The following is a 27,111-nucleotide window of genomic DNA, read 5'->3' as shown; positions in this document are numbered from 1 at the left end:
ACATACAATTCTCCCCCCCAAGGAGTTCAGTCACAAATTTAATTAACACATTTTTTTTTTAACAAGCATCATCAGCATGGAACATGTCCTCTGGAATGGTGGCTTGAAGCATGAAGGGGCATACAAATGTTTTTAGCATATCAGGCATGTAAGTATCTTGCAATGCTGGCTACAAAAGTGCCATGCAAATGTCTGTTCTCACTTTCTGGTGACACTGTAAATAAGAAGATGGCATCATTATCTCCTGTAAATGTAAACAAGCTTGTTTGTCTTAGCAACTGGTTGAACAAGAAGTAGGACTGAGTGGACTTGTGGCCTCTAAAGTTTTACATTCTTTTGGTTTTGAGTGCAGATATGTAATTAAAAAAGTCTACATTTTAAGACATTGCACTACAGTACTTGTATGAAGTAAACTGAAAAATACTATTTCTTTTGTTTATCATTTTTATGGTGCAAATCTTTGTAATCAAAAATAATACACACTTTGACTTCAATTACAACACAGAATAGAATATATATGAAAATGTAGAAGAACATCCAAAATATTTAATAAATGTCAATTGGAACCTATTGTTTAACAGTGCGATTAAAACTGCGATTAATTTTTTTTTGAGTTAATCGCATGAGTTAACTGACATTAATTGACAGCCCTAACAGCTACTAACTCTGCTCTAAGAGATTCTCTCTTGTAAGATATTTTATTTCATTATTGGAGATGTTGCTACTCCAGCCGACTTCAGTTCCTACAACAGACACTCACAGTCGGGGGACCATTAATGAAGAAATGCATTAGAGAATAGGCACATAGATGTCTTAATCCTAGCCTACACTTAAAATTTAGGTCAAACTAACGACATCGCTCAAGGGCTATGAATAATTTCACACCTTTTGCAACAGTTAAGTTGACCTAACCCCCATTATAGACACAATGGAAGAATTCAGAGTTTCTTGAGGCTGTGTTGTTTCAGCTAGAGGAGTTCAGAAAATATGACTGTCAAACATTTTGTAAAAGTCTGAGCTTTAAATAGTTAATATGACAGTGTATCATCATCATGAAATGTTATGGAAAATTCAGCTGGGCTATATAATTTCTGTAACGTTTACATGATAATATCATTAAATTTTGCAGACTAAATTCAAACTACAAATGGTAAAATTAATGAGTTTTAGTCTGAGTTCACCCAAGATATGAATACAATTCCAACAATGAAGCCAAACAATGGAGCTGTTACTACCCTTCCACAATACAGCTTCCAAGATTATGCTAAGTCACAATACCTCAGGATCTCCTTTTATTCACATAAAATGTAAAAAAGTTTTATTTTTTATGAAGTGTTATGGCCAAAATTTGAGTTTGGGTACCTGGAAATAAAGTAATTTATGCTGGGTGCCTATTTTTCATAAATTAAGAGTACTGTACCTATCACTTTCGCAGAAGTCAATGCAAGATGAAAGTGCGCAGGGCTGCTAAAAAACAACTCTTATTTAGTTGCATCATTTAATATACCCATTTTGATCTATTTTTATCCAGAGATTACTAGAAAGTTTTGTTGTGTAAAATATATTAAGAAAACTGAAAAAAAATTCTCATTTTGCAAAGTTCTGTCTTCATTTTAGCTGACTAGAAATATACTAACAAGGTAATTAAAAAGCACACTTTTCCTCAAACATAAAAGTTTAATAAGGCTTTATAAAATTCCATGTAAAATAAGTTTCATTTCTGAAGACTGTTTCTCCCCAAGCTGCAGCACTTTCTACAGGCTACCTGTCAAGACTTCCTTGTCGACAGAGGAGTTATTCATTCAACTTACATGCGATTTTACTTCAGTGTCATACACAAGGCTCTCCCAAAGACCATGGAATTCAACTGAAAAACAATATTATAGCCATTATGTATGATTCTATTTCATTAATAACTAAGAACTCTCACTTAAATGCAATGATCTGTTATCTAAACAGTGTATTATAATGCTGACAGATTTTCTGCAATAATAAAAATGCTCAACCATAATTAAAGATATGGAACAAACAGCAGACAATTTTGAACAATAAAAATTAACCTAGGTTAATTTTGTTGCCCTGAAAGGAAAGTTCTTTACTCATTAGTGAATCAGAGAGTTTTACAACTTCTATGGCATACTACTATTTGGTCAACAACTGTAAGTATGGGTTAAACTATTTACTGGTTTCAACTTTCAGTAACATTTACCTATAGGTAGGAAAAAATTAATTGAATAGAATTTGTTCCCAATCATTTTATTTTCCATGTTAAAAATGTGAAAGTGAGATGCCAAATTTGCTAAGAGTAAAATCTATGAAAGCCAGGATATTTGTTTATTAAAAAGGCCAGTTTTATAATTCAATTTTTTTACAAGACTATTGTCGGCATATAACAGAGCAAAGCAGAAAAAACAAAGAGTTGTAGAAAATAAGTGAAAATCAACTGCTTGATTTTGGTTAGTATTTATGTGGTTTTTTTTAAATAGGAAAATTAAAATCTTATAAATAAGTTTCAGAGCTTTCAGAAAGGAAACTAAAAAGGTTTTAAAAGCAGGGTTTCCTCATAATCATAGCAGTAGCTTTTCATAGATAGGAACTGAAAGCTGAGAAGGTGGCTGGGAAAGAACCACCCTAATATATTATCTCACATGGCAAAATTATGTCAAAATGAACAGCCACCTTCCCACCCATAACCCTTCCCAAGAAGTGGAGCTCAAATTATGTGGTGTACTCAGGTTTTCTATAGGATTAGTCAAAGGGAGAGAATGCCATGGAACTGCTGTTTCCCTCCCTTCCACCTAAGAGTGCCCAGTCTGGTTTCCCTGAAGACATGACAGTAACAGAGAGGATCAGGCCTTATTTCAATACATCCGGGGCAAATCTTATTCCTATTTTGGGAACAAGGCCCCTACACTCCTCTCCTCCTCCCAGTTTTGTTTTTTTCTCCTTCTTAAATGAATGACTTGACAAGATGGGATAATGCCTGTCTGATCCAATTACTGGCTCTGATCCTCACTTTTCCAGAGTAAGAATTCAATGCATTACTCATTTTCAGTCATTTGGATGCCTGTCAGAACTCTCCAACAGATCTTAACATTAAGCCTCCCATCCTGAGAGCCCTTAATTACACCACCATTTAATATTGCCTATGTCCACTATATACAGTGAGAGAAGAGTGTGCATTCATAGGATATTAAGCGTATGGGCAAGAATAGGTGCCCAAAAGTTAATTAGAATGTACTACAAATACCAGAGGAGAAGACTTTTAGTCTGTGAAATGTTCTTGTAAAAATAAATATTCATTTAGATCATGCATTTTCATTTCCATTCATTTACACCATGACCACAAAAACACTTACTTCCTTTACCTCCTAGTCCTTCAGAATTGTGTGCCATATCCCAGAATCCTTTGCATTGCTTCAGTCAAAAAAGAGATGACTAACAAAAAATTTTTTTATCAATTCATTGCTTCCTCACACCTGTTGGGAACCAAGCTTCATCCCATGTAGAGATTACCTTTAACAAGCAGCCTTATAGCTACAGTCAAACAACAATGTCCCCTCCCATTCACAGATTTTCCTCTGGACCTCCCACTAACCACCCCAGCTGGCTACCAAAAGAAGAGTACCTGTAGGCAGCACCCAGTGGTTGGCTGCAACAATATTCTCATTCTCTTCCTCTAGATTTTCAGTGCTTGGTCCTTCGTCATTCAGATGAAAAATATGAATCGAGAGATTGCATTTGCTCAAATTAATGGGCTACAATGGATAGAAAAAAGTCAGCTTTAATAAGTAAGTTGATAAGTCAGTCAAATAACTCACTTTCGGTAGCTTATAATAAGTTCTCTTTTTAGAAAAAGAAAAGAATGGAGTTAAAAACAGAAGCAATCTGAGGTTTTTGGGTAAAGACCTGTATATTTTTAGAACCAGTGATTCAATTTTAGTCTTATTATTTCTCCCCCCCGCTCACCCCCAATAAATCATACTAAGAATGAGATGGTATTTACGCTCCTTCTGTGCATCTTACATTATTTCAATTCATTCAGTGGTTTTGAATGTGGTAGATGAGAGACTGAACATTCCACATTTCTACTATTTATCAGAGTAACTAGAAACTACAGAGCTCTCTGGAACAAAGATCTTAGAATGTCTATTGCCCACGAAATTCCTCTAAATATTCATTCAGCTCTTCAATGAAATAATCAAGAAGTGGCCTGTCTGAAGAAAACAATCACTTTCAACCTGAATTCTGAAGTTTACTTTTGGGGGATTTATGTGGTTGGGCTTTTACTGGTCTAAAAATCACTGGCCAATTGACCAATCAAATGTTCATTAAATATGGTCAAAGTAAAAATAGTCAAATATTTATCAAAGCGCTAATTTATTAGAACAATAGTAACAAAAAAAAGATAGGCAACAATGGGCTTACCCTTAGATAGATACTTATGCCCAATTACAAAAAATTACTTAATTCAGTTATTTTAACTAAGAAAAATGTGAAAATTAAAGAAGTTTGATAATGAAAAAATAATTACCTTCTTTATCAACGTTAGGTTAGCATTTAAATGTGAACTTTATTCAAGACTTAACAGTTAAAAGCAAAAAAATGAAATTCATAAAAAAAACTCAGAAAAGTTATTTTTAATAAACTTACGTTAGGTAGGCAGCATCTCGCTTTACATTATCTTTTTCTTTATCAGCTTCAGCTGCTTAATCTATATCTTTGTCATCATCAAATTCATCAGTATCTCCCTCTTCTTCTTAATCTGACGAATACTGACTGAATTTTTCACCTGCAATTTTCTTCTCTAATCTTAATGACAGTCACTAGCTTCTCAGCAGTGGAAGTCTTCATTCTATTTCTGATTTTTGAATGGACCATTCCCCAAGCTGACCAATTTTATTTAGTGCACAGAAGTGATATAAATGTTGCCATTGTAACTATAGTGCAAGGACACAACCCTTTTCACCATGATAAAGCAAGCAGTTTTGATTCAACAGCTGGTATTGTACTCTACATTGTTTTATGACTGAACATGTTGCTTCATGCTTTATAATTTGCTGCCTCTGTCAGACTTGTTCATTTGTGTATCTTTTAAAATTTGCAAGAGCCACTATGAGGTCACAAGCTGAATCAAATTAGTTATCAGAAAGGTCCGGGATCAAGCACATAGGCAGCACTGATGCGTGCAAGTGATCACTCGATTTTTTCCATGGTATTATTTTGTCCATTATCTTTCTCTTCGGCTTTGCAAATGGACTGTGTTCAGCCTTTTCACAAATGTTTCTTAGTATTTAGGAACTCATTCTTGGCATCAGACAATGCAGAACTATCACTTTCCACATTCTGAAAGGACTGAACTATAGTTTCAAGTAGTGAAATGAATTTTGCACCCAAAGACAGCCATCAAGAATATCAGGGAAGATTACTCAGGGGCAACACCCAGCCACCCCTTCTTCAACAGCATCTCCTTGAAGAGCCTCGTTGCATATCTGAAGATATTTGCATATCTTTAAAGATCTCTGAAGATATTAAATATCTGAAGATGCCCACCAAGTACAATGAGGCTTATTCAGTGTGGATTAAACCGAGTGCTGTACCAAATGGTGGTGGAAAATAGTTGTTGGGACTTTTCTTTGTTTTTGAAAAACTTGACAATGCTTTTCATTTTTCACATGATGAGAAAGTTGTCAGGTCTCTGACATCACCAATAAAAAGCTGCATCGTATGGGCAGCATATCCATATACAGACAGGGTGCCTATTGGTTCATCAGCAAAGACCAAGCAGCTTTCATATTAGCTGCACTGTTAGTCAACCAAAATAATCCTCCCAGGACCAAATTCATTGATTACATTTTTAAGCAGGCCAGGAAAATATTGGGCTTTGTGTTGATGCTAAAGTGTGCATTGGAATAAGTAAAACACTAGTTGTAGAGTTGTTCCCATGACAATGATAACACCCTCATTATGTGTATCGCTCCATCCATCAGACAGTAGGGACACATAAGGAGTTTACATAATAAAAACACAAACACACCAACTCTCTTTCATGGAATCTGCTTCAGCATTCAGAAGACTTCCTGCAAGCAGTTTCCTATTTAGCCCTTTGTAAATTGGCCATGATTTATGAAAAAATTCTAGTATATATGGATTTTTAATTATATGAAATAATGTACTGCTAGCATAAATACTGCTAGCAAATGTATGGTCAAGTTTGTTTTTCTGACCATGATATTCTATCCTCTTTCATCTACTGAATTTGATTACCATCTGAAGACTTTCAGGAAGTAGGAGTTTTCAATGCTGATGCAGATGGAGTACCAAAATTCTTATTAGAAGGTGAAGAAATGTAATTAGTGAGATGAATGGCAGCAAAAATAAAACTATCTTCATCAAAAGATTTCATGCTTCCTGATGACGTTGCCAAAGAAAGTAGAATTCAGTGAAAAAAATTTTCCTTTCCTGCTGTTTGACTGCAATAATCTATCTTTGCCAGTAGCTGGACATCACAAGGATTTCTCCATTTTATCTGTGTGTCACATACTCAAAAGAAAAGAACTTGCACTTAGCTTTAACAGTTTTTCCACATTCACATATAGTAAAAAATCTCCAAAATAGTGATTTTAGCTTTCCCCAACTCTGCATAATTTATTACGGTCCCTTTTATTAATGGATTACTATTTATGGAATGCTCTGTAGGTTATGAAGTATCTCTTGTATTTCAATCAACCAGTGGTCATTCAGTTCTATTTCTAACTGCTGCCGTTCAAGAAGATTCCAGCCAATCAAAATATTTTTGGACATGCTGCCCTCTTCCTCCCAGGACCCATACAGACTCCCAAGTCTCACGGATGGCGAGGGGCTTTGGCAGGTAAACAAACTGGCCCAGCCCAGCAGCACCCGACCTTGACACAGCATAAGGGGTGGGGATCCGGAGGAACAGGGTCTGGGTGCCAGCGCTCCAGGTGCAAGGGTTGAGGTTCATTGGGGTGGGTTTCAGGTATGGAGGACTAGAGAGATTCTGGGTGTATGGGGTGAGTCTTGGCGGAGTGCCTGGGTATGGGAGGTCTGGATGCACGGGGGCTGGGCAGATGGGGGAGCAGCTCCCTGTACAGTGACCCCTCCCCTCTGCAGCTGAGGAGCAATAGGGCAGGAAGCAGGGGAGGATGCTGAGGCTCCCAGAAGCAGGTCCTTGGTGGAGGGGTCAAGGGGCTCTGTGCAGGTGCCACCCCCACAGCTCCTAATAGCCACGGTTCCCGGCCAAAGGGAGCTGCGGAGCCAGCACTTGGGGCGGGGCCAGAGCATGGCACTTCTCTGATCGCCCCTGCTCCTAGGGGCCACAGGGACAAGCTGGTCGCTTCCAGGAGTTGCACAGAACTGACTGGACTTTTAACAGCAAGACAACACCAGCTTCGGCCCGCAGAGGGACGAGCTGCGAATCGCGGCTCCAGCACCACAGGGGGACAAGGCTCAGGGCTTCTGGCTCACAGCAGAGATTTGCCGTGGGCCGGATTACATGAAGCAACAGATCAGATCGGGCCCATGGGCTGTAGGTTCCCCACTCCTGACTTAAATATTAACTTTATACAGATGACTAAAGAGTCTTTAAAATGACTAAAGAGTCTTAAATAAAGGAGACTCCCCAAGCAGAGTGGTTGTCTCATATGCTCCAGCAGGATGGTTAGATTCCTTGAAACATTTACACTACCTGTTGTAACCATGAATGGTCTTGTTCATATACATGTCTACTCTTTTGAATCCTCATCATATTTTAGCCTCAACATCCTATGACAATAAGTTATACAGGTTAAATACCTATTACATAAAAAGTATTTCCATTTACCAGTTTTAAATTTGGCAGCCTTTTAATTGTTAGTGTTCCATTGTTCTCATGTTATGTGACAGGGTAAATATAGTTTTGCCTATTGAAATCAGACACATTTTGTGTGTCACCTGAAGAAACATACTACTTTTCTGGTCAATTCATGAAAGAATCAGACACACAGAATTAAATTTGGAAAACAGGTTGTAAGTGTGGGTATTTTCAGGATTTGTACTACATTTTTTACTACACCATTATTTTTACTACACCATATTTTCCCCATTATTTTGCTCCAATGAAACAGTATTACATAGCAAAAGGGATAAATTTGTTTAATTGAAAATATGACAGCTTGATACTGCATCACCAGGAGATGAACTAAAATTTGTGGTTTTCTGCTAGTATATCCCAACACCTGTCTTTTGCCTGTTGATACACACCTCCTTTGTAAAAACTGCATGCACACTTGTTTGCCTCATGGGGGAGAAGAAAATAAATAATTCTGGGAAATTTGTATCCATCTTTTGCGATGCAGTGATTGCTGCTGTACTTGTTCCTGAGTTAGATTTTACACATGCAAAACTACGATCATTTTGAAAGAAACAAAAATAAAACATACAGTATCAGAAATAATTGACACTGAAAATTCAGAAGACTAAAGCTAAGAGTAATCTTAATTAAACAGATTACTATAATTTAATCTGATTTATAGCAAGTTGATAACATTTTTCTATAAAAAGGATACGCTTTTTATATTTACAAAAATTTGATTACCTGTCTTTCTTTTAGTTTTAGTTCCGTGTCCACAATAGACACAGACTGCACATTGTTGTTCAGAAAACCGTCGTCAAACTCAGTCCATGTGTAATCACCAAAAACAATGTTATGTCTGTTTAGCAGCTTTAAGACACTCAGCCTGATATCTTCTTTCTTTGAGGTGCTAATAAGAGAAAAACAACATTATTTGTTAAACACCAGTGATATGCCTGGCAGCATGCAAGATTAATATACCTACAAAAAGCTTTTAAAAAACAGAACGTGGAAAATACTGACTTTTTCTAGAAGAAAAAGTGTTCTAATTAGGGCTTTCAATTAATCTCAGTTAACTCACATAATTAATCATGATTAATTTTTGCGTTAATTGTACTGTTAAACAATAGAATGTCAACTGAAATTTATTAAATATTTTCAGATGTTTTTCTACCTTTTCCAAATGTATTGATTTCTATGACAACAGAGAATACCAAGTGTACACTGCTCACTTTATATTATTTTTATTACAAATATTTGCACTGTAAAAATGATAAAAATAGTATTTTTCAGTTCACCTCATACAAATACTGTAGTGCAATCTCTTTATCATGAAAGTGCAACTTACAAATGTAGCTTTTTTTTGTTACGTGACTGCTCTCAAAAACAAAACGTAAAAGTTTAGAGCCTACAAGTCCACTCAGTCCTACTTCTTGTTCAGCCAATCACTAAGAAAAACAAGTTTGTTTACATTTACGGGAGATAATGTTGCCGGCTTCTTATTTACTACGTCACCTGAAAGTGAGAACAGGCATTCACATGGCACTTTTGTAGCCGGCATTGCAAGGTATTTACGTGCCAGATTGCTGAACATTCGTATGCCCCTTCATGCTTCAGCCACCATTCCAAAAGACATGCTTCCAGATGGCACTCATTAAAAAAAAATGCATTAATTAAATTTGTGATTGAACTCCTTTGGGCAGAGCTGTATATCTTTGGCTCTGTTTTACTCACATTCTGCTATAAATTTCATGTTATAGCAGTCTCGGATGATGACTCAGCACGTTTGTTTAAGAACACTTTCACAGCAGATTTGACAAAACACAAAAGATACCAATGTGAGATTTCTAAAAATAGCTACAACATTGGATCCAAGGTTTAAAAATCAGAAGTGCCTTCCAAAATCTGAGAGGGATGAGGTGTGGAGCATGCTTTCAGATGTCTTAAAAGAGCAACACTCCAATGCAGAAACTACAGAATCCAAACCACTAAAAAAGAAAATCAACCTTCTACTGGTGGCTTCGGACTCAGATAATGAAAATGAACATGCGTTGATTCGCTCCGCTTTGGATCGTTATCGAGCAGAACCCATCTTCAGCATGGACGCATGTCCTCTGGAATGGTCGTTGATGATGAAGGGACACATGAATTTTTAGCACATCTGGCACGTAAATATCTTGCAATGCCGACTACAACAGTGCCTTGCAAACGCCTGTTCTCACTTTCAGGAGACACCGTAAACAAGAAGCAGGCAGCATTATCTCCTGCAAATTGTAACCAAGTTTGTTTGTCTGAGTGGACTTGTAGGCTCTAAAATTTTACAGTTTTATTTTTGAATGCAGTTTTTTTTTGTATATAATGCTACATTTGTAAGTTCAATTTTCATGATAAAGAGATTGCACTCCAGTACTTGTATTAGGTGAACTTAAAAATACTATTTCTTTTGTTTTTTACAGGGCAAATATTTGTAATCCAAAATAAATGTAAAGTGAGCACTGTACACTTTGTATTCTGTGTTGTAATTGAAATCATATATTTGAAAATGTAGAAAACAGCCAAAAATGTTTAATTGAGCAATTAATACGCAATTTATTTTTTTAAACGACAATTAATTTTAATCTGCTTGACCAATGCTAGGTCTAATACTTGCCACAATTTTAATTTAGAAGTACGTAGCAGAAGCCTGCACTGTAACCGCTCGACATAAGAGTTACTCCTGGGGAATTCTGTGCCAAAAAATTAAAAAATCTGCATATTTTGTCAAAAAAATAAACAAGTAATATAATCACGCCAAGTTTACATTATTTTGGGTAATCATATTTCAAAATAAACCTTCCAAGCAAACTATGCTTGTAACACACAGACACAAAAAAAATTCCTCTAGGAGCAGAGAGCTAAGTAATACCCTTGGACAACCCAGTTCCTGTTCTTTGCCCCCCCATCCCAGAACTTAGCAGGAGGCCAGGCCCACACTCCTCTCCCGCAGCAGCCCAGCTGCAGGGCACCGCCACCCAGACCACTCACCATGCCCCCCCAGCTGTGCCCACCCTGTCCAGACCACTTGCGTTCCCCCCCGACCCAGCTGTGCCCCCCAGCCCAGACACTCACCATCCCCCCCTGCTGTGCCCCTCAGCCCAGACACTTGCCATCCCCCCAGACTCCAGCTATGCCCACTAGCCCAGACACTTGCCCTCCCCCTTACACCCAAGCTGTGCCCCCCCACCCCAGCCCAGACACTTGATATCCTCATCCCCCATCCAGCCCTGGAATCCACAGGGAGCAACAGCCTGAAGTTGGGTCCTGGGCTTGTATGGAGATTCCTGCATGCCACCTACTTCCTTCAAGGTATATTAAAAAACTGCAGCTGCCAGGGACCCTCTAGCTCCCCCCCTCCGGTCAGTGTCTTCTATTTGCAAGCTGTGCTCTGCCAGGTCCAGTGATCCCTTATCAGTACCCATTGGGGAACCTCATGAGTTCTCTGCTGCCTCCTGCTGCTTCACAATGGTATAAAGACCAGAGCACGTCCCCTCCTCCCTACAGTTCCTTCTTACCAGACAGACTCCAATATAGAGGGGAAGGAGGGTGGGTCATGGAATGGTCATACACAACACAACATATCTCAAAAAACATCAGCTACAGGTTAGTAACCATGTTTTCTTCTTCCAGTGAGCGCACACATCCATTCCACTTCAGGTGACTCATAAGCAGTTTAGTCCAAAAGGTGGGATCACAGTTTACCCAAATAATGATGGAAGGACTACACACACACATCCAAATCTGGCACTCTCTCAAGACTGTTAAAAAAAATAGCACCATGACATTCAAAAATATGTACTGATGACCAAGTTTAAGTTCTACAAATGTCCAGTATAGGTACTTTAGCTAGAAAAGCAGCAGAGGCTGCATGCAATCTTGTTGAAGATCCTAGCTCCCTGCTTGTCAGAATTACACAGCCTACTGTAGCAAAAACACACACAGGAGGAAATGCACAATAAAGTTCTTTGGGATGAGACTGGAAGGCCCTACATCCTGTGCACAGTTGCTACGAACAGTTGTGAGGATGACCTAAATGGTTTAGTCTTATGCAAGTAAAATACACATACTCCCCTAACATCTGTGTGGCATCTCTCTTCATCATTATGAACAAGAGGGTTAGGAAAGAAAGTTGATAAATACATTGCCTGATTGATGTGGAAATGAGAAGCCACTTTGGATGAAGGGGTAAGTATACCCTGTGCTTGTAAGAGGCTGTATATGATGGATCAGACACCAGGGGTCTGAATTCTCCTACTCTCCTTGCTAAGGTAATTGCCACAAAAAAGGTTACCCTTCCTGAAAGATGCAGCAAAAAAACAGATAGCCAGAGGTTCAAAGGGTCGATCCATTAGCTTTGTTAATACCATATTTAAGTTCCTCTACTTGGGAATATAAACTTGGCCCAGACCCTTCAAAAACCTAAGTGAGGTAGGATTGGAGAAAAACGGACAAGTATCAAATGGAAGGTGGAAAGCAGAGTAAGAGGCCAGGTACACCCTGACAGACCAATTGGAAGACTGTTGTTTCAGGTATAACAAATAGCCCAGCACATGATATATTGGAGCCTGGACCAGACAAATACTTTTTTGTTGAGACCACAAAGAAAAGAATTTCCACTTCACAGGTAAGTATATCTAGAAGAATGTTTTCTGCTATTCAAGAGAATATCCCTTGAACAGACCTCCTCCAAAAGTATTAATGATGGAGGATCCTTACTGTATGGCTAAAAGCACATGGGTTGTGATGAACGAGGAGCCCATGGTCTTCTGAGATCAAGTCTGGTTCTGGAGCCCTGCTTGAGAGAATCAGCAGAGTGGAAAATCAATGGTGGTACGGCCATGCCAGTGCTATGAGGATTATGCAAGCAAGACCCTGTTTGCTTTTTAACAACACTCTGGGTAGGAGCAGAACCAGAGAGGATGCATACATGAGATTATCTTCCCAGAACAAAAGGAAAGCATCCGCCAGAGACCCTGACTATGACCTGCACGTGAAAAATTGAGGACAATTCCTGTTGTGTCGAGTTCCAAACAGGTTTACGTGGTGAATCCCACAGGCTTCAAAAAAAAGTCATACATTAATTCTTCAACATTGAATAGAAAAATTCTTCAAAAACCAGTGCAAAGAGACTAAGACAATGTATTGCTTGTACATACAAACGACTGATTTCATGTCCTTTATAAACATACTAAGGTGATGTCTCCCTTGTAGACAGTACATTTTCACTGATTTAAAAAAAAACAAACAAAAATTCAGAACTATTATGGGAATATGGATGTCTGTTTCCAGAAATTATCTTGCCCAACACTTCTTACTCCTTTAATTTAATAATCTAATGACTCATTCAACCCATTTTATTTAAAATGAAAATAACCTTAATTTGCCTATACAAGAAAAAATGAAAGTTGTAAAAATTGGAATACCAAAGCCCAAACACTTGGTTTCAAAAAACATTCAAAGTTATTAAGCAATAATGTTCTGTCACATAACTTTTAAGTCCAAAGAACTTAAAAGCTAGGAAACAAATAGTTATACACTGCATAAATCTTGTATGGACCATACATATTATTTGGCAACATAGTTCTACTTCAACACAATAAAACTAACTCTGACCCAAAATAAATAGACAATCATATCTAATCTAAAAAAATAAACAACCTTCTTCCAGAAAAAAGCCATCAAATTGTTGGTGTCACCAGGTATAACCCTAGGTAACTCGGGAGGGTGGTAGACCTTGAGTGTCAATGAAGCCCTCCTGTGGTAGGCTTCAGTGAACCATTGTTCCTCCATGTTCAACACTTTGTGTAACCTAGTGTAACCTAATATGTTGATAGCTGTAAAATGTAATGTCAGCAGTTAGTTTTCTGATTGTAACAGCCAGTTCCCTGCTGTAACACACTGGAGCTAAATTGAAGCAAGTTTCAAGGCCGCTTTTAGATACAGCATACATGTCCCTGCAGCAGAAAGTGGGGGGAGGAAGGAGGAAGACAAAAGTGTGCGTCAGCAGAAAATGCTGCAGCGGACAGGAGAGGGAGAGGGAGCGGGAGTGGGGGGTAAGCTAGTCAGTGAAAAAAGTTCTCATGGGATATAAAGGAACAGACTGCTTGTTTTAGGTGTGCTTGATTTGAGGCGTCAGTCTCCCTGCACCACTTTGAGATCTCAAATAAACTTGGTTTGCTTCTCCACCCTAGTGTGTTTATTGGCGCGGCACACTGGGTGACGGACTCCCCTGCTGTTGCTTGGCCTCGGGCACTTTGTGCCGGCAACAAAATTATATATGAACACTTTAAGACAATGAGTCTCACACGTAAGTTTACATATATGCAATTTTACCACTCTGACAACATCATGATTTTTGTTATTAGATATGTATATTATTCTCATGAAAAAAGTTACATCCTTAATAGTTGATATTTAGCAGTTGATCACAATAATGTTAATATTCAGATAGTAATATTAAGATAAAAATACATCAAATAAAATCCAAGATCAAAGTTAAGTTTCTGGAATGCACATTTCTTGAAAAGAATAAGAAGTTTAGCATATGAGTAGTGCAAGGGTTTTTTTTTCCTTTAGTGAATTGGTTTCCTTAGTGGTGTGATAGGTAAGCACACTTATTTAACCACCTTTACTAGTTTTTGAAATGAAGCTTGTGTTTTGGAAAACCTACTAAGTTCTTGTGACGTATGTTAGGCTTCATTCATATACCTCTGAAATGGTCACAATATAAAACAAACCTGTTTGATTTCTGATGAACTTCTACATGTATCTGCACAGAATCACACACATTTGGAAGTGCCTGTTTTAAATCACCAGCTGCCTCATCCATTTTATTCATTCCTAAAAAGAAAATATACAATAGTGTTTACTAAAAAAGTGCCTCTAATGGCCTTGACTTTGAAGAGTTGTTAAAATATCAGAATGATAAAGCATTTGCCCCATTCTAATAATAATTAGGCCAAGTTAATACCATGGGAATGTGGATCTGTGGCTATTATACTTTCCAGAGGAAAGAGCTGTTTATCATAAATTGAAAAAAAGTGATGGAAAGATTAAAACAACACAAAGGTTTGGTAACATAACAGTTCAAGCAGTTTTCAGAGGGGTAACAGTTCAAGCAGTAATACTCCAATTCAGGCAAACATCTACAAACTTCTATACCACAGTCCACAACTCTACATGATTTACATTAGCTTTCAGCAATTTACATCTACAAACTGCTCTATAAACTCATTCTGTTGCATTAATTTAGATGAAATATATGGGTTAAAGATATTAGCATAACCCAGTCACTGTCCAACATTAAACAGTGTTAAACAGGGTTCAGGAAACAGACACCTCAGCCTGCTCAGTACCATGGCAAACACACCGTTAACATTCTTTTAACCTTTTATTAAAGAAAGAAAAAAACAGTTAAAGCATTTGAAATGTAAAATATTAAGTGAGGGTTTCATATTTAACAATATTTTTTTCTCTTTCCCTTTATTTGGAGGGGAATTTTAGAAGGAAAATTACCATTGTTTGAGAGTCTTGTAAACTGGTATTAAAATAAAAATTGTAACAACTGTCCTATTAGGGAAGAGAAAAGAAGTCAGTTGAGATGGGCTGGAGCTTTTGTTAAAGTCTGATCGTGTTTCATCCCTGGTGGTGTTTGGGATTCAGTTGGAATCAGCACAGATTGACGTCATCTGGTTTCTCTCTTTGGCCCAGTCTAGCCAGGACATTTCTCAGGATTAGGATGAAGGTCTGGGGTCCCAGGAGATGGTGGGGATGCAGCCATAGGCACCAACTTCCCCTCTTTGCTGCGGATGCTCAACCCCCGCCTCGTTCCCCCAGCTCTGCCCCAGCCCTGGCTCTTCCCTGCCCCCATTCCAATCCCTTCCCCAAATCCCCGACTCGGCCCCACCTCCTCCCCTGAGCGTGCCACATTCCCACTCCTCCTCCCTCCTCCCATTGCATGCTAACGCCGCCAAACAGCGCTCCGGGAAGGGGAAGGAGGTGGGCCGGGAGGTGAGGGGAGCTTGGCTGCCAGTGGGTGCAGAGCACTCACTAATTTTTCCCCATGGGTGCTCCAGCCCTGGAACACCCACGGAGTCGGCGTCTATGGATGCAGCCAAGATGGTGAAGCTTGCTAACGTAGCCTGTCTCTCCTCCCCCTAAAATCTCTTTCTTTAAGGACCCAAAAAGAGAGTGGTGGGTGAAACAGTCCATCCTCTCATTATTTTGTCCACCAATTAGACCTAGTTCACCCAGCAGTTGTGACTGAAGCATACAATGACTGTGCTTCTACTGAGAGCATCATGACATGTCCCTGCCTAGTCCAGCTATGGCATCTGGCAAGAGGACACCTAGAACAGTACTGAGAGTATATCTACACTGCTGTTTAAAACTCGCAGCAGTGAACGTCAGAGCCCAAGTCTACAGCCTGTAGACTTGTGCTCAGGCTAAAAACAGCAGTGTAGATATTCAGGCTCTGGCAGGAGTTTGGCTTCCTTGGTCTATACCTGTAGATGTGCTGCCAAAGGTTTTAAAATGCAGCATAGACTCACTCAGGGAGACTGAATCAACACAGGGGTGGACTCTTCTGTGCTTCACAAACGAGACACTAGGTCAGGGGTGGGCAAACTTTTTGGGCCGAGGGCCACATCTGGGTGCAGAAATTGTATGCAGGGCCAGGACAGAGGGTCTGGGTGCAGGAGGGGGTGCGGTGTGCAGGAAGGGGCTCAGGGCAACGGATTGGGGCAGAAGGGGTGCGGGGTGTATAAGGGGGCTTGGCAGGGGGTTGGGGTGCAGGAGAGGTGCAGAATGCAGGAGGGAGATTAGGGCAGGGGGTTGGGGTGCAGAAGGGGCGTGGAGTGTGGCAGGGAGCTCAGGCCAGGGGATTGGTGTGTACAGGGGTGCAGGGTGCAGTAGGGGGCTCAAAGCAAGGGGTTAGGGTTTACAAGGGGGCTCAGGGCAGGGAGTTGGGGGTGCAGGAGGGGTGCGAGGTGTAGGGAGGGGGCTCAGGACAGGGAGTTAGGAGGTAGGGGGCAGTAGGGGTTCAGGCTCCAGCCCAGCACCGCTTGTCTAAAGCGGTTCTGGGGTGGCAGTGGCACCTGCATGCCTGCCCTGTCCCCAGCCCTGCTCCAGGAAGCACTGCGGCCCCTGGGACGGGGGTGGGGGGAGGACTCCGCATGTGCTGCCCTTGCCAAACCTCCAAATACCTCCCCTGAAGCTCCCATTGGCCTTGGGGCGGCAGGGACATGGTGCCGGCTGCTCCTGAGAGTGGCGCGGGAGCCGTGGCGCCACTGGGCCAGGGCCAGTATAACCACTAGGCGAACTAGGCAGCTATCTACAGCACTCTGAACCCCAGACCGGCAGTAGCTTCAGCGGCAGCTGGGACCCACAGCCTACCATTAAAAAAAAAATCGGCACGCATGCTGTAGGTTGACGACCCCTGTTCTAGCATATACAGTGTGTTCTGTAGTTTATGGTCATTTTCACTATATGTGATTTTCCTCTTACACACGGACCTTAGAACCTAACCCTCACGTAAGATGTAACTCCACTGTATTCATTTATGAAAGTTTATTAATAAGCGATGCTCCACGCGGGGGCTGGGGGGGGTGGGGCGCCAAGGTGGAAGTTTCGTCTAGGGCACAAAATATCCTTGCCCTGCATGGGGGGCAAGCCCGTGGGCTGGATCCAAATCCCTGAGGGACCAGATCTGATTCGTGGGCCATCGTTTGCCAACCCCCTACTTTATAGCCTTAGACACAGTCATCTATTATTTAATCGTGTTAGTTCCTCTATCGGACCTTCAGGCCGAGGCGGTTACTCCCCGACCCGGCAGGGAACCTCGGGCTGACCCGACCGGGCACCACCGCGTGCGAACACGATGTTCTGGCTACACCCGGCCGCCCCAGGGCCTGCGCGGATGCGGCTCGGGTGCACAGGGCACAGGCGGGCCCCGGAGACACCGCACGGGCCGCTGTAGGGACGGGCCGGGCTGCGCTGCCCGGCGCTCACCCCTGGCCCGCGCTGTCAGGGATCGCGCCCCGCAGCCGGAACCGGAGCCCCCGACCCATCCCCCGCCGCCCGCTCCCTCAGCGTAACGTAACGTAACGTAACGTACCACTCCGTGCGCCGCGGGAAGGAGGGAGGCTGGGCAGGGCTCGCGCACGGGAAGTAGCTACCGTCGCTACTTTTGGAAAAACGCGGGGAAGGGAACCCCGCCTCCTGCCCCGGAAGTTCATGCTCCCGGGCGACCCCTTTACCCGGAAGTGCATCTCCCGACTCGCTTCCGCTGGGGCCCGAGCCGCGACGGCGGCTGTTTCCGGCCGCGGCGGGGCCGCCATGGGCAAGAAGCACAAGAAGCACAAGACGGAGAAGGCGGAATGGCGATCGGCCGCCGCGCCCCCCACCTACAGCGGTGAGTGCCGACGGCAGGGAGTGCGGGGCCCTTCGCTGCCTGCTCAGCCCGCGGGCGGCGCCGCTCGCTCGGCGCATTTGGCCCCGGTTGTCGCTGCCAGCGGGGGACTCGCGACGCCTGTTTCATGGCGGGGGCGCTGAGACCCGGGCTGGCGCCGCGGGGGGGCGCCCCCGCCTTGCTGCCCTCCCGGGAGAGCTGGTGTCGCTCCCGCGGCCCGAGCGGCGCGTGTTGGTGTCGCTCTCCCCGCGCTGCGCGGAGGCTGGGCCTGCTCGCCGGGCCGGTTCCCCTCTGAAAATAGACAGGCAGGAATCGGCCAAATGAAGAGTAGCAACTAACGTGCGGGGCTGGAGACTCCAGGGCTAGTACCGAGCCCAGCTCACGCGTCAGGCTGCGGAGTGTCGCTTTGATCCCTGATACTGTATCTTCCCAGTGCGCTAGGGAGAGCCCCGCAAGGCCCTGTGGAGTCAGCGGGGCTCTGCTAGGGACCCTAGCAGAGCCTAGTACCACATTCACGCCCTCCTTGGAGACAGGTTTCGGAACGGGAGCCCTGTTAGTCTGTATGAGCAAGTGTCCCTGCAATCTCTCCTCACCCACCGTCTCTCTCTAACCTCCTGGGTTCAACACAAACACTGCGAAGTAAAGTCTTTGTGTATTCAGGTGCTTATCTCAGTTTCCCTCTATGTTCCGTGCATATACATAACTCTTCAGGGAGCTGATGAGTTACGTGGACCTGTCAAAGAAAGTTTCCCATAAAATATTTGAACTGTTATATTTAAAAGAACAGGTGCACTAATTGATGATAGAGCCTGAAGAAAATAAGGAGAGATTGAGCATTACTCAAAGTAGATGGATTTAAATCAGAGCAGTTTAAATCACCAATTTTAATCGTGGTTTAAATCAGCAAGCAGGAAACCTTGGTTTACATCATCTGTTTTAATTGTGTTTTTGCATTTTAACTTTAGTTGTTTTTCTAAAGAAATGTTGATTCTCATGGGTTGGTAATAACGAAAACATTGATTTACAGCTAAAGATAGCTCTGCGCCAAAATTGGTACTTCATTTTGCTAGCTAGGACAGCAGGCTACATCGGTACATATTTAAGCAATTATGTAGGTTGATATACATTTAATCCGATTCTCATTTTTTTTCATTTTTTCAATTAGAAAATGATGAATTGCATTTATTTACTAAATTAATTTTGTACTCGTGATTTGTGATGAGCTGTACTGGGATGTATATTGGAATTCATTTTAAAATGCGCAAAAAAGCAGCATCTTATTTTTTAATTAATTTTAAAAATTGTCTTCGGTGTGCTGATTATATCAGAATTTTTTTATTAAAGCATGTTTTGCATTTAAGACTGATTTATTAAACAAAGAATGTAATTAGTAAATTGAGCTGGTTCTGTCTGGTCACTGTGTTCTTCAAGATTTTAGAAGTAAGGCCTGGTCTGCGGTAAAAAATTAGGTCGGTTTAACTACATCAATCCAGGAGTGTGAAAAATCTACATGTAGACAGAAAGTCCCCATGTAGACAGTGCTAGGCAATGCAATAATTCTTCTTTCAGAGTAGCAGCCGTGTTAGTCTGTATCCGCAAAAAGAACAGGAGTACTTGTGGCACCTTAGAGACTAACAAATATTTCATGCTGAAATAAATTTGTTAGTCTCTTAAGGTGACACAAGTACTCCTATTCTTTTTGCGAATAATATTTCTGTTGTCGGAGAAAAACTCAGTTCTCGCTTTTTGTTTGGTTGTAGCAAAATCAAATACTTTATTATTTCTCCAGCAATTGCAATAGAGGGAGGGAGTGCCCTAGGACACTGGGTTGCCCCAGTCCCGGACAGGTCTCTCAACAGGTAAACAATTACAGCAAGCATTTATACCTTTGTTACAGACAATAGCAAGCAATATTACAGACAGTGATGAGCAACAGATGCAGTTTGTTTATGCATAGGCCATCCTGCTATCTTATTTTCCTCAGCTTCTGGGCGCCAGAGTACGCATTTGATTATTAGGCAAGGTCGTGATAACTTCTCACACAGTTCTTTCCTACTCGCCTCACACTATCCTCGCTTCTACAAATCTCACGTCATTAGGGTTACAGCTGGCCTAACTCTTGCTAACAGACTGGCATGCATTAAGATCCCCTACAAATCCTTGTCAATTCTTTCGCTTCTTCCACACTGTCAACCTAGCTACCTCCTCTTGGGGAGATGGATTACCTACATTGATAGTCGAACCCTCCCATCTGCGTAGGTAGTGTCTATATTTAAATGCTACAGTGGCACAGCTGTAGCGTTTTAAGTGTAGACAAGCCCTAGTAATTCTTATCTTATCACACTAAGGACTTGTCTACGCTACCGTGTTTTGTTGACAAAACTTATGTTGACACCTAAAAGTCAACAAAACAAAAACTACCAAAGGGTGTTCACACTTGGTCCCTCTGTCAACAGATCATGTCCACATTGGGGACACCATCATCAACAGGGTGAGCAATGCACTGTGGGTATGTATCCCACAGTGCAGCGTTGTGGGAAGGAAGAGCTGATTGCTGCGCATCTTGGGATTCTCTCCCAAGTTCTCCTACAGCCCCCTCAGCTGCCGAGGACAGTAGCATGAGTAGCTCTGTGAGCTTTCCATGTTAAGGAATGGCAAAGCAGCACAGCAGTCTGTTCCCCTCCTCCTGTAGCAGCAGTCTGCCTGTTGCTGTGTTCCTAGTGCAGGGCAGAACAGGATAATTCCCAGAGAGTTGAAAAGTAGGCAGAGGGGGGCAGTGCATGCCTGCAGGGCAGCAGAGATCAAAACACTGAGCAGAGCAATCAGGGCGGGCATTGTGGGATACTGGCGAAAGCCAGTTCTGTGGACAAATAATCAGCAGTGTCTACACTGCCTCTTTGTCCACAATAAAAGGAAGGGAAAAGACAAAAGTCTCTCCAGGGTGGTAGTTTTTTGTTGCCAAAACTGGGTGTTTTTCGTGACAAAATTCCCCTTGTGTGTACGCTCTTGCTGCTTTGTCACCAAAAGGCAATTTTTGATGACAAAACTTGGTAGCTAGACAAGGCCTTAGCTTTTTTTCATAGATTGGAAGAAGAAAACAAGCTTTCCTCCTTTTTCTGTTCCCAACTAGTTTCTCAAGTTGGAGTGAACTAGTCATTTAACTGAATTAGTTGAATAAACTGAAAGGAAAATATTCTCTAGGCACCTGCAAAAAAGGATATTTGCTGTCAAAAGCTGGTTTAACACTTCAGCAAACTCTAGTTCTAGGTTCTTAATCACTTTCAGCAGTTCAGTAGTTTGACTTTCTTTTAAACTTTGATAGCAAACATGTACTGCCTAATATTTTATTTAATTGTAAATTAATACAAGATAGTAAGTTTAGGCCCTAATATAGATAATCATAGTTTCAAATTTAATTTTAAATAATGTATTTTAAAAACAAAAAAAGTTTTTTTTTATTTTTAAATAATTGATTTCAAATAGTTCAAAACAAAAAACTTCGTAAATGTTAGAGTTATGATTATGTGTGATTCAAGAGAAGATGTACCATTGAACGCAGCCATAAAAACACTGCAGTGCACGAGCTAAGGATATATAAACTATTCTGATGCCAGTCTTCTTTATCCTGTTCTCTCTCGTGTTGTTAACGGAATCATTTTCATTTCTGCTGTCCTGAGTCACTTTAAATAAAACGGTGAATTGAATTAATCTGACAAAGAATCAAATAACTTCAGTTTACAGTCTTTGTTCTTTAAAAATGTTTTCAATTCTTTTGGCCTCACCTGAACATAGTTTATTTGTTAGAAAGTTATAATCTATGGGACAGGTGTCAATAGCAGAAAAAGGAATAATGAAATGTTGGCTCTTTAATGGTTCAAGAGGAAATTACTTAAGCAAATAGTTGAAATGCTGATTTTAAAAAAAAGTCTGTAAATAGTTGACACAATATTTGGTTTTAATATAAAGATTGATTTAACTTCTTGTCAGACAATCAATTGTGGAGATTCTTACTTTAGAAACTGTTAAATTCCTGGATTCTGCAAACATTTATACCTGTACTTTACCTTAGTCAAGTGAGTAAAGCTAAGCATGTGTGAATGTATTTTCAGGACTGGTACCCAATTACACAATTTTTCTGATGTTTTCTAGAATATAGCATATTATGATTTTTTATGAATCCTTATTATACAAGAAAATAAAGTTAAATTTAAGGAAACCAACATTTTTGTTTAGGGCAGCTGTTTCCTACCTCAGATCTGTCAATTAAGGATTTTTTCTTTTAAAACTCCTTCATATACGTTTCACAATAATTACGCTATACACTAGTTTGTAAATGGAATTTTTGGTAGAATGATATGGTCTGATAACTATTATTGTTTACTGTGTAACTTTTTTGTGTTTGATTCTTTTTACTGTGCTTTAATTTAGATTATGTGGATAAGCCTCTGGAAAAGCCCTTGAAGCTAGTGCTTAAAGTTGGAGGAAGTGAGGTCACTGAACTCTCAGGATCAGGGCACGATTCAAGTTATTACGATGACAGGTCAGACCATGAGCGAGAGCGACACAAAGAAAAGAAGAAGAAAAAGAAAAAAAAGTCTGAGAAAGAAAAAGAAAAGCATCTTGATGACGAAGAGAGAAGGAAGAGAAAGGTAAACAATGACTCAAGAATGCAGGGGTACAAATTCTTTTCACATTTGCTTGTTATATCTGAAAAGCATCTCTTGCATGAAAATGCACATTTCAGTTTAAGATGCAGTTGACTGAGAGGAATAACTAAAACATAGCAGTATTATTTCTTCCTTTCCACCACTTCTAATCCAATGAGGGTCCTTTTTGTATATTTTCATCTCACTCTTAAAAAATGTGTTTTTGTCCAAATTTTCTGTCTTCTTAAAAAACAAAAGTGAGGGCTGTATTTCACCAAATTAATTGCATTTATAAGTTGGAGTAGGACTAAATTTTATAATCCCTCAATCTCTAATTATGCAAATACTTACGCATGTCTTTTTAAACTTACTTCTATGAGTAGCCCCATTGAAGTCCTCTGCAACTGGTTGTAACTATTTTTCGGTTTCTTCACTTGTCATAGTCATCTATGCCTTTGTCACCTCCATGTTGGATGAGTAAACATTTTGTATGTAGGTCTATCTCTAAAGACCACTTCAGTTGGTGCACAATAAGACAACCCTCTTGCTTAGCACAATGTTGTGCAGGATATGTTTTACACCACTACTTCAGATACTGAATTGTCTCTCTGTTAACATCTAAGGACAGTTCAAGATGTTTATTGATCTACAAAGCCCTATATTTGGGCTTGCCAGAATTCAATATGTTTTATAGTTTTGACAGATATCAATGTTTATTTTTTTCACCATTTTTTCAATTTTTATCCATTTAAATTTTCACACTTATAGGAAATTAGGAGAGGAGTCAGACAATAACTATTTAATGACAGTAGACACTGGGATTCAGAAAGTTAAAACTTTTATAAACTGTTAAAACATAAATAACGAGGAGTACTTGTGGCACCTTATAGACTAACAAATTTATTTGGGCATAATTTTTTGTGAGCTAAAACCCAAGATGAAGTTCTTTTTGCTGATACAGACTAACACAGCTACCACTCTGAAACCTGCTAAAACATAAATTATCAACATCACATGTCAAAATATACAAAGTAAGTATCCTTATTAGAGTTTAAGTCCTCAAGCTGCATATTTCTTTTTGTCTGTGTGCAAATTTCAGTTATTTTTGTGGACTTTTTTTGTTGTTGGTTTGTTTGTGTATGACGAAATCAACATTCACAAATACTTACCGATTAAAAATCTCATCCTTCCAAGCCTACCTGTGTGGTTTGGGTCCTAGTCACTGATGTTCTCCCTGTTCTTAGGCAAAATATGTAATGTGGTCAGCTAACAGTCCTTAGATTTAATTTCCCTTTCAGAGGCTCCCAGTATCTTAATGTTCTCTGAGACAACAGGAAGGGGTGTGTTCTTACAACTTGTGAAACATCTGTGTGCTCCCCACATATGTGGAAGGTATTCATACGATAATTTGCAGAACAATGTAATAAATGATTTTATTATAAATCTTTTACTGTATTACCCACTAATCAGTCTTCATGACAGCTTGTCAACAATTGAAAACGTTGCATTTTTAAAATCTGATATGTTGCATCTCATTGGAGTTAAAAACAGGTGCTTTATTACATTGAGAAGGGGAGAGTCCCAGCTTCTGACTGAACCCAGCACGTGATTCTTGTCATGGAAGTTCGTGACATGTCAGACTTGAAAACTAACATCGTTAGGTATAGAAGATCTATTTCAGATCATGTTTAAAGGCTTCTGTGGCTCCCTTTGAGATCTGCACAGATGCCTTTGATAACTAAGCCGCTTGGCTTTACCAAAAGGAGAGGGATTTAAAAAAAAAAAAAAAAAGGTATAACATTTTGTAAAATGCCCTAAAGCATTCCTAAATAGCTCTTTTATAATATACATAAAGTCCATGGTTTGGTGTGATATAAAGATTTTATTGGTCCTCATTTGCAATAACCTGCATTTCCCACTTGTTTCTTTGCTAGTTGTAAATAATGTGGCTTTCCCAGACTTGTGCTACTGAAAGCTGTATATGTTATACAAGATGAGACTGACCTGTATTCCATAAACAGGCATGAAGTTAGTGACATCTGTAGTTAAGTAGTGTCTAAGCATTCTTCTTTTGTTTGATAAAATCTTTTTGAATCTTTCACCTTTCAGTTCTATTCTCCTTAGATTCTTATAGGGTCTGCATCCCTGTAGTATCTGAACACCTTCCAGTAGTTCATTAGGCCATGTGACTTGAATTATCTTCAGTGTTTTTCTGCCTAAGAGTGAATTTTTCTGGAAAGTTTGATCTGATCAAATATGGGTCAGAAATTCTTGAGAATGAGGCACTGGAAAAAATGGTTTCTGTTATAGAAACATTTTTGCAATGTATTTTTGAACATCTCTATTACCACTAATTACCTGGAACTACAGAATAACAGCCATTAGGGAAGAAAAGTGTTTTGCTTTGTCCTATGATGATTTTTATTATTACTTTTCTAAGTCACGATTTTCAAACATTTATAATTAGCAGATGTGTAGTACTCTAAAATTATAGAACCTTTTAACAGTGATATATCCAAATGTTGTAAATGACAGAGGGCTGTGATGAGCATGCATCAGTAAGCACTGTAGTAAAAAATGGAGTGAGGCTGCCTAATTCAATACAAGATTGTTCACGTGCTATGGAGGCTTACAGGAGAAGATCCGTCAGATATCTCCAATCTTGCAAAACATTTGTAGTTGCTCTACTGTAGAGTTTGAGTTTCAGTGTACTTACTCCACCCAATGCAGACTGTCTTCTATGTACTGCACCATACTGTAAATGCGTAGTGAACAAGGCAAAGCTACGTGCTTCTTACTTCATTCATAGTAACTATAAGATGAAGCATCACAGCTGACCAGTTAAGACTTACAGAACTTTACAGTTAACTGTGCTCTTTCATTGTGCAATTATTTGTATACATTTTAATGCCATTTTTTCTAGCAACTATCAACCAAAAAAAGTAGCTGAATAGATACAGAAATGGAAATGATTTGCAAACAGTTACTGTAAGTAACAGAAATCATTTTAAAGTAAGTATGTATAAGGTTGTGCATTAGATCATAATTGTCCATCTTCCAGTTCAACACTAGGAGTCTGTTCCCCCCACCCCCCCAGGGATTTGAAGAAAGTGTATATTTATCTTTAAATTTCTTGACGTTCATTGGTATCACTTGGATACTTAGTATTATTTTAATAAAACGTTTTTGTATGAGAATATTTTATTGGAACCTGAACTGCCCTTTGTGAATATCTTCTTTTAACTATCTCCTATCCTTGCTATATTAGGAAGAAAAGAAGAGAAAGAGGGAGAAAGAACAGTGTGACACTGAGGGAGAAACGGATGACTTCGATCCTGGGAAAAAAGTGGAAGTTGAGCCACCTCCAGATCGCCCTGTCAGAGCTTGCAGGACTCAGCCAGGTAAGTGACCAAGACTAGATGGGAAACCAGGAAAATTTAAATTTTCTAGTATGTTCTTCAAAATTTTTCATAACTGAGTGTTAAAATAATACTTCTGATAATATACCAAGGTATTAAGCTTTCCAGCAGAATGTAGAAATTTCTGGTGAAATCTCTGGATATCAGCAGACTTTTCCAGGTTGGAAAGATACTGCATAAAAAGCAATTAGAAGTAAATTTTCAGATAGTTCTTCACAAGTTCACATCAGAGTGCATTTCCCTGTTTGAAGTACAGTCAAACCTCGCAATAACTCGCCCCGCCATAACGTGAAATCGCATTTAACGTGATCGTAAGTTGGCTCCCCTTTAAGGCCTAATACCAGTGGCCCCTAATGCCATGGCACCCGCCGGGACATTGATGTGCCCCTGCTTAGTGCCCAGCAAGGGAGAGAAGCTGTGGCCCCACGCCTGCTGGGGACAGAGAACTCCAGGACTGCAGGCGCCAGTGCTCAGTGTCCCCGGCAGGTGCGGGGCCGTGACTTCTTTCCAAGCCAGAGAGAAGCCGTGGCCCCTCGCCTGCCAGGGACAGAGAGCACCGGCGCTCGCAGCCCTGGAGTTCTCTGTCCCCGGCAGGCGCGAGGCCACAGCTCCTCTTGAAGCCGGAGAGAAGCCGTGGCCCCACACCTTCTGGGGACAGAGAGCACCGGCGCCCGCAGCCTCGGAGTTCTCTGTCCCCGGCAGGTGCGGGGCCGTGGCTTCTCTCCCCTGCTGGGCACTAGGCACTAGGTG

General features: G+C 40.6%; 2 protein-coding genes across 7 annotated transcripts in view; one reads left to right on the top strand and one right to left on the bottom strand.

Moving 5' to 3' along the window:
• Positions 1-18,107, bottom strand: part of TRIP13 (thyroid hormone receptor interactor 13) — a 36,243-nt gene extending 18,136 nt beyond the window's left edge. Inside the window, exons 1-5 of the mRNA XM_032765561.1 lie at positions 18,003-18,107; positions 14,626-14,728; positions 8,597-8,762; positions 3,629-3,758; positions 1,812-1,867 (exon numbers count right to left, since the gene is read on the bottom strand). Coding sequence (XP_032621452.1) covers positions 1,812-1,867; positions 3,629-3,758; positions 8,597-8,762; positions 14,626-14,726 — 453 coding nt within the window. The 5' untranslated portion in view covers positions 14,727-14,728; positions 18,003-18,107. The remainder of the gene's footprint in view (positions 1-1,811; positions 1,868-3,628; positions 3,759-8,596; positions 8,763-14,625; positions 14,729-18,002) is intronic.
• Positions 18,108-18,167: 60 nt separating this feature from the next.
• BRD9 (bromodomain containing 9) overlaps positions 18,168-27,111 on the top strand; it is a 55,900-nt gene continuing 46,956 nt past the window's right edge. For all 6 annotated transcript variants that reach the window (XM_032765532.2, XM_032765530.2, XM_032765531.2 and 3 more), the window contains exons 1-3: positions 18,168-18,299; positions 22,725-22,945; positions 26,211-26,343. In XM_032765532.2, the coding sequence (XP_032621423.1) occupies positions 18,224-18,299; positions 22,725-22,945; positions 26,211-26,343 (430 nt within the window). In that variant the 5' untranslated portion in view covers positions 18,168-18,223. The remainder of the gene's footprint in view (positions 18,300-22,724; positions 22,946-26,210; positions 26,344-27,111) is intronic.

Source organism: Chelonoidis abingdonii, chromosome 2 (genome assembly GCF_003597395.2).
Source record: "Chelonoidis abingdonii isolate Lonesome George chromosome 2, CheloAbing_2.0, whole genome shotgun sequence".
Classification (NCBI taxonomy): Eukaryota; Metazoa; Chordata; order Testudines; family Testudinidae; genus Chelonoidis; species Chelonoidis abingdonii.
Note: the sequence above shows the minus strand (reverse complement) of the source record. Positions and strands in the feature narration are given on the sequence as shown.